This window comes from Apis dorsata, unplaced genomic scaffold (assembly GCF_000469605.1).
Source record: "Apis dorsata unplaced genomic scaffold, Apis dorsata 1.3 scaffold_444, whole genome shotgun sequence".
Lineage (NCBI taxonomy): Eukaryota > Metazoa > Arthropoda > Insecta > Hymenoptera > Apidae > Apis > Apis dorsata.
Window position 1 is genome coordinate 75,287 of NW_006263692.1, and position 7,773 is coordinate 83,059.

Sequence of the window (7,773 nt, forward strand, 5' to 3'; positions counted from 1 at the left end):
ATACCTTAGTTGGAATAAACTGTTGATGGAGAAATCATTACCTTATAAGGTAATGAAACCGAATACATATAGTTGCTATATATTTCATAAATATATATATATTTCATAATCATATTTACAGTTTAATAAATAAAGTTTAATAAATAAAATTATAATTATCATCATAATATATTATATAATATATTATATTATATTATTATATCTATATTATAATTAAAATGATATTTTTCAGTGGTTCTTAAAAATATATCAAAATACAAAATAAAACAAGAGTGGTTTCTTTATTTTTATAACCAATCAACATACGAATTTATAATTATAAATTCGTTATTTGAGACATAGTTCTATATTAAGAGAACATTTTATATACATAATAATACATTGAATTGTCGAAATAATATAAGAATGTTCGTTAATATAACATATTTTCATCATTGGTATGAAAAACACTATCGTAAATTTATCACGTTATTTCTTTTTACTTATTTACATAGATCGGCGATACGCCAAATATAATAATATAAATAAAAGTAACAAAGTTTCACGTATCTATATCCTTCTACCTGTACATAAATAATATCTAATTTTAAAAAATACACTTGGTTTCGGTTCTAATTGTTATATTCCAAACTATCGCACAGACACTCCGTTAATTGTAATGCCGTTTCTATTTGAAACTGGTTCTGCCTCATAATGTCCAGATCTACCATAATGTCTTCTCATATTAGTACCATACCTTTAATTTAAAAATAATTTAATCATCTTCTTTTTATTAAAAAATTTTCTAAAAAGATTTCTTACCTATAGGTACTACTATTTAGGCTATAAGGACTATCATAAAGACCATCCTCTGGAACGTTTTCATACATACTATTAGGTGTGCCATCATTAAGAGTAGCATAAGACATAACAGCAGCATTTTGATCTTCCTTTCTTTCAGCAGCTTGTACATTTTCAGTATTTTTTATTGGTGTAGCTTTCCTCCTAAAAGAATATGTTTTTTTAAAACAAATTTTTAATTTAGTTTAATTTAGTTGAATTCAATTTAATATTCTTTATTTTATTATAAATTTTACTTACAGTCTTAAATAAACAAGTCCAAGAATAATTAATATAAATATGATCACCCCAGCTCCAATGCCTACGCTAGTTCCTACGCCCTGCGTTTCCGCTACTTCATTCGGCATAACTGTCATATAATAAATATTGATAATACATAAAAATATTTCTTTATATCTTTTCAATATATTCTTAATATTATTTTTGCTTACATTCGCATTTGGGTTCCTCTCCACTCCATGAACCTGTATCTAAACATTTTCTCAAAAACGGTCCTATTCTTTCATATTGTGGTAAACAATGATATTCTGCAGTTCCACCGTATGTAGTGGTTCCATTTACTACTATCACTCTTCCATTTTCTACAGGCTCAGGATGTTTGCAGTCAACCACTATTGAATCAAATGTTTAATTTTATATTTCATTTTCGCATAAATTCAAGGTATTTGAGAAATATAATTACAGAAACAGGCGGGTGTGTTTCCACTCCAAGATCCGTTCTGTAAGCATACTCTAGTTTCATTCCCTTCCATATAAAATCCTCGTGGACAACTATAGTGAGCTATTCCACCTACGCTGTGAGTTGAAACTTGTGTAGATAGTACGCCCTCTTTCTCAGGATCTTTGCATCTAATTTCTATGAATAAATAATGGTATGAATGTAATATAATATAAAAATAATATAACAAAATATTTCAAAAAATATGAAAAATGAAATTTTTATATAAAATTTATATAAATTTATATAATTTTTAACAAAAAATTATTATTCATAACATAATCATATAAATTATATTATATAGGTAGTATTTATTTTGTAATAATTTGAAATTAAATTTTAGTTTAAACTTACCTTTACAAACTGGAGTGTCACTACTCCAAGTACCATTCTCGAGACATAATCGTCTAGCAAATCCGTCCAATTCAAAATTACCATCGCATTCATAAAGAGCAGCTGCTCCATAATAAGTAGCATTTGATGTTAAAGTGTATCTACCATGTTGAATGTGTTCTGGTTTACCACAATCAACATCTAAAAAATGCATTTATTCAAAATGAACATTTTACAATTTTTTACAATTATTTATATTTAAATAGTATGATTTTTTAAGTTGCTTACAAACACATCGTGGAACTTCACCACTCCATTTTCCATTATCTTCGCAAGTAGATAGAGGTTCCCCGACTACTTTATATCCTCTTTCACAACGGTATTTTGCAAGAGCACCGATTTTATAAGAAGTCGCGCCAGTATTAGAATTTTCTGGAGTTCCAGTACGAATTAGAGTTCTACCATACATTCGATCATTACCAGTTACAGATAAAATACCATGTTCCGCATAAACAGGTTCCGGACATCGAATTTCTATATAGAAGAGAAAAAAATATTATCATTATATGGTACCATATATCATTAAATATAAAATAAATTGCGGCGCGAATTCTAAAATGAATAACCACCTTCACATTTTGGAGTCGCGTCGCTCCATTGACCATTGTCCAAACAATATCTTCTTGACACTCCATTTAGCCTATAGTTTTTAGTACAACTATAAGTGATTTCACTTCCAAGATGTGTTGTTTCATTCACGTATTCTACAGCTCCATTTAAAACAGGCAAAACTTTCCCGCAGTCTACATCTATAATATAGAAAAATGAAAAGATTATCATTAAAAATATCATTTATATTTATCATATATTTATCATTTATATGATGTTTCATAGTATATATTTCAATTAATGTTCAGAAATATATATTTTTGAAAGAAATTTTTAATAAATTCAACAATGAAACTTACACTCGCAAGTTGGTACTTCCCCCGACCATTCACCATCTTTGCCACAAACATGTCTGATTTCGCCTTGAAGTAGATATCCTGCTTCACAATGATACTCAATAGCACTGTGAACATTTAAATCATATCCGACAACGTAGCTTCCAGCTGGTACTTCAGGTTCTTCGCAGGTGATCACTATATTTATATATATATATATATATTATATATATATAAATGAATAATTATAATTCTCGAATTATTTGCTATAATATAATACATTTCAAAAAACTTGAAAAATTTACATTCACAAGACGGCGTATCATGACTCCATTTTCCTTCTTTGGTGCATTTTTGTTTCGCTTCACCAACCAGCCAGTAATCTTCTGAACATGTATATACAGCCAAACTTTTAACTGTAGTAGTGCCATTAATTAAAGCCACGGAACCAAATTCGATTTGAGCTGGTGCTCCACAATCAACGAATCGACATTGAGGTGCTTTACCAGACCATTCTCCACCAATGTCACAGGTAAGAACCTTTCAAAATTGATTATCGATTTAGTATTCTATTCGTACAATATCGTTCAAATAATCATTTGCATAAATCTTTTGAAATTTTCTTACATAATATAATTATAATCAAGGTGAAATATATACATAATGAAACTTTTATTTGAAATAGTCTTACGGCTCATGCATAACAAATAAGAGAAATTACTAAAATAAATTTAAATGTAATAAATTAAATTATATTCAAAGTTACTTACGTTATCTCCGAATAAAATGAACCCATTTTGACAAGAATAAGTAGCTGTAGATCCTGCTCGTCTCCCGGTATTTGTCACAACTCCACCATTAATTTGTGGTGGTTCCGAACACCAATCAACTGAAAAATAATAAATGATATTCTAAATTATAACTATTGTTATGATAAGTAATATATTTATTAAAATCAATTTCTTACATAAACATTGAGGTTGATGTCCACTCCAAATACCACCATCTCCGCATCTACGTCTGACGTCACCGAGCAATGTATAGTTTTCTTTACACACGTAATCAGCAAGCGCGCCATGAGTTGTTCTGTTATCAACCAGCGTGATTACACCGTTCTCCAATTCAGGCAGAGGACCGCAATCGACAACTACAAGCATTTAAAATATGACGTTAGTATAATATGCCACATGATTATTAATCACTAACATTATCATTATGCAGCTCGCGTAGAGACGTGCGTGCAATTAAACTTACACTTGCATGTGGCTGGCTCGTCACTCCAAAATCCAGTTGATTCACACGTCCTGCTCTTCGAACCTATTAGCATATATCCATCAGGACAAACATAATCTATTATAGATCCTATGGTTCGTTTAGTGCCCATTATTGTTGTATTCTCAGCTTTCTCTGGACTACCACAAGTAGGTGGCCCTTGATAAATAAAGACATATATAAACATATATTACATATATTACATTAAAAAAAATTTTTACACGAGCCACACCTTTTTGTTTTCTTCTATAAACATTAAATGCATGCAAATGAATTTATCATATATATAATTCTCTGCATTTATACATATGCATATTAATACATATGCATGTATATACTTACTGCTTTGACATATCCAATGCAAATAGTCAAGGTTACAGCCAACGTCATTCCATAACCAGCTACGGCCACCGTCTAGCACTACACAATTTTGCTCGCCGTTATAATTATTTGGTTGATCTTTTCCCCAAGATGGTTTTTGTACAATTTCACCTAAAAATAATAAAAAATTTTATAAATATTTTATAAATCATTTTATAATCTTAAACAAAAAATATTTTCTTAAACATTATAAAATAAATTAAAAGATAATTATGCAATCATTATAATATTTTTCCGAAATTTTGATTCGAAATTTGTTTCTCAATTAGCCAGCAGAGATCTGTGAAATCAAAGATTATCTCAAAGCCGATTATCGATTTGCTTTCAATATTAGAAATTCAAAAATTTTTTTTATTTGTACGATCCAAACACAACGAAAATAAACAAAGATTATACGTTCAAATAGATGCTCGCAGGTGTAACTTCCCGTTGATTTCCTCATAGTACTAACTTTCATGTTTTATTTATTAGCACGTGTTATTGCACCGACCGAGTCAGTTGTTTTGAGACAATCTTTGATTTCACAGATCTCTATAGCTAATCGAGAAATGAATTTCGGACCAAGAGAAATATTATAATTATCGCATAATTATCTCATAATTATGAAGTAAATTGATTGGTTGGATCGACGAATTCAATCGGCATTACTTAACCGTATCTCTTCGACCTGGTTCCCATAAACGATCAATCGTGAGAAGGGAAAAAAAATGTTTTGACCGTAATCAAATAATGTATAAACGAAACAATGCATAATCAAATAGAAATTAAAGAGATTAAAAAGCAATATATATGCACCGTCAACCCATCGCCATATTCGCGCCGTTATCAAAGGTTCCTTCTGAGCACCTATCCAAACCAGCTGAGTTTTTAGTTTGTCTTTCCGCCTTTCGAGATTGTTTAATATATATATGGAAGCTGCATCCTGTATTGCAAAAAGTATAAATATTAAAAGATTATAATTGGAATGCAATACAAGAAAATATTAAATTAATTAATAATTAATATAAAGCTATTTTTGTATAGGAACCTTGAAACCATGAACAAGATCACCGCCTCTTGCACGGCAATAATTTCTGGCCTCTTGAAAAGAATCACCCTTTTTAACAACGAATTCATAACAGGTGGAATTGAAAGCGGCCAAATCGGTGTCAGCTGGCGTTCCGCTGTAAGCGCATCTGTCTGTTGAGAACTCTACGAAAAATCAAAAATAAAATTTTTCTACAAGAATTTTATTTAATAGATTATTGATAGCAACTTATACTTATAAATTTATGACTTACCATCAATAGCGAATACTTCTACCTCACATAGACTCAAACTTCCTTCCACACCGACTAATTGCAAAAACACATATTGACCAACAAGAGCTCTGGCACACATAAACGTCTTCGTAATTCCTTCCTCTGTAAAATCAATTGATTTTAATTTATCAAAAATCAATTTTTAAATAAATTTTTTAATCATTTAGCTACAAATATGTATTTTCAGAAATCGTTTTTTAACATAAAAATAACTTCAACTGATATGTTTTTTTATCATATAATATATCAAATAAATTTAATTTAAAATAAAAATTTCTATAAACTATCAAACAAAAATATATCTAATTTAATTTAATATTTATTTTATGGAAAAAAATTATATTTATTCATGATAAATAAAGCAATATTTTATTTATTTTGGAATGTTTTAAAAAACTTATAAAATATTTTAAAATAATAAAAAAATAAAAAGTTTTTTCGTATAATATTATGTAATATAATATAATATAAAAATATTTTGTTTATGTTTTAATTTAGAATAGCAATATAAAAATTTCAAAAATCTCAATTTCGATTAAAATTTTAATATTTTTTTTATTTAAAATCATTTGTTGCCGTATTATAGCATTGAAGTTTCATTTTGTCATTTATTAATGATACATATAATTAAAGGCTTAATTTAGTTGCTTACCGATTGTGCCAGGAAACCAAGCGCATAAAGGATTACGTTGTAATTCTATGCTACTATTACCAACGCGTATTTCGATATCCTGAAGAGGTTGGTGACCTTTTGAAAATGAAAAATTACTTTTAATTTCGATTCAATTATTATTTATTATTGTCTAATATTTTAAACTTGCAATTTTTAACTAATAAAAAGTATTTAAATTTTATGATAAAAAAAAAATTTTTATTTTTCATTTGTAAAAAAAAAAATATAAATACATATGAAAAATAAAAAGGAAAAATTACCACAACAACCTCTAGTCGTTACCCTAACGACTTTTACCGAATACGATTTTAATAAATCAACCTTCCACCAAGGGCTAGGCTCGCTTTGTGTTTCAGTGCATCTTTTTCCATCGTGTTCTGTGCTCGAATCTCCATCGTTTCCGTGACTAGCATCTCCGCCTCGTACGGTTGTCGATTGATTTGTTGGCTTACGAAAAGCTACGTTTGTGCCTGCAATAATGCATATTTGATTAAATAAATTCGAAACAATGATAAACTTAAACAGTAAGAAATTAAAGCAAAAAAAAAAAAAAAAAGATAAACGTATAAAATATTTACATATATCAATTACTATATCTTTGATTTATTTTTCCATATAATATGTTATAACATTATTAAATCAAAAATAATCATTCATAAAAATTTAATTTGAATTATTACTTTATTTATTTTAATTAAAAGTTTAAATCTTAAAAATATATCAAAATTATAATATTCAATTCTTTATAATTTTTCTGTAAATCTAAAAAACGTCTAAATATAAAAACACATAATAATCGACAAGATTATTACAAAGATTAGAAGATATTACAAAGATTCTAAATTAAAAATAAATAATTTGAACGGAATTGATGTAAAGTAAAGTTTTGAATTGAACACTATCGAGTAATGTCATGAACACATAACAAAATGTTCATTACCAGCAGGATATATTCAGTAATAAAAAGAAAGATTATCTGGCGTCGCAGTTAGTTTCACCAAGGTACTTTGTGTTTCATCTTCCGGTTTTATCATTTTTCCGCATTCTCCTGGGCCGATCGTTTAAAATAATTTCCACGCGACACGGTTTACCGGTATTGCAGTTGGTAATACGAGGCTTAACTGTCACCGAATAAAACCTTGCGTAACATTTTACCGATAAACCGTCCTCCGTAAACTTTCTTCTCATCAGCGTTTCAAACCAATTTTGTCGGCAAAAGTGAAAATCGTCGCGACCAATAAAAAAAGTGAGACCAATATCCATACCAAAGGTCAATGTATTTAAACGAGAGTATCTTGTAGCATACTAAAA

The 7,773-nt window shown here is 28.7% G+C and overlaps 1 protein-coding gene across 3 annotated transcripts in view; it reads right to left on the reverse strand.

The window, feature by feature from the left end:
* Positions 1-262: 262 nt before the first annotated feature.
* Positions 263-7,773, reverse strand: part of LOC102672504 (sushi, von Willebrand factor type A, EGF and pentraxin domain-containing protein 1) — a 19,197-nt gene continuing 11,686 nt past the window's right edge. For 2 of the 3 annotated variants that reach the window (XM_006619806.1, XM_006619804.1), the window contains exons 4-22: positions 6,723-6,932; positions 6,442-6,537; positions 5,769-5,891; positions 5,516-5,679; positions 5,284-5,410; positions 4,450-4,599; positions 4,090-4,266; positions 3,803-3,982; positions 3,606-3,724; positions 3,141-3,375; positions 2,860-3,033; positions 2,521-2,700; positions 2,180-2,425; positions 1,913-2,092; positions 1,523-1,696; positions 1,272-1,451; positions 1,081-1,189; positions 802-984; positions 263-736 (exon numbers count right to left, since the gene is read on the reverse strand). In XM_006619806.1, the coding sequence (XP_006619869.1) occupies positions 631-736; positions 802-984; positions 1,081-1,189; positions 1,272-1,451; positions 1,523-1,696; positions 1,913-2,092; positions 2,180-2,425; positions 2,521-2,700; positions 2,860-3,033; positions 3,141-3,375; positions 3,606-3,724; positions 3,803-3,982; positions 4,090-4,266; positions 4,450-4,599; positions 5,284-5,410; positions 5,516-5,679; positions 5,769-5,891; positions 6,442-6,537; positions 6,723-6,932 (3,113 nt within the window). In that variant the 3' untranslated portion in view covers positions 263-630. Of the gene's footprint in view, positions 737-801; positions 985-1,080; positions 1,190-1,271; positions 1,452-1,522; positions 1,697-1,912; positions 2,093-2,179; positions 2,426-2,520; positions 2,701-2,859; positions 3,034-3,140; positions 3,376-3,605; positions 3,725-3,802; positions 3,983-4,089; positions 4,267-4,449; positions 4,600-5,283; positions 5,411-5,515; positions 5,680-5,768; positions 5,892-6,441; positions 6,538-6,722; positions 6,933-7,468; positions 7,747-7,773 lie in introns of those variants that run through there. The other variant, XM_031512461.1, reaches the window with a different exon arrangement.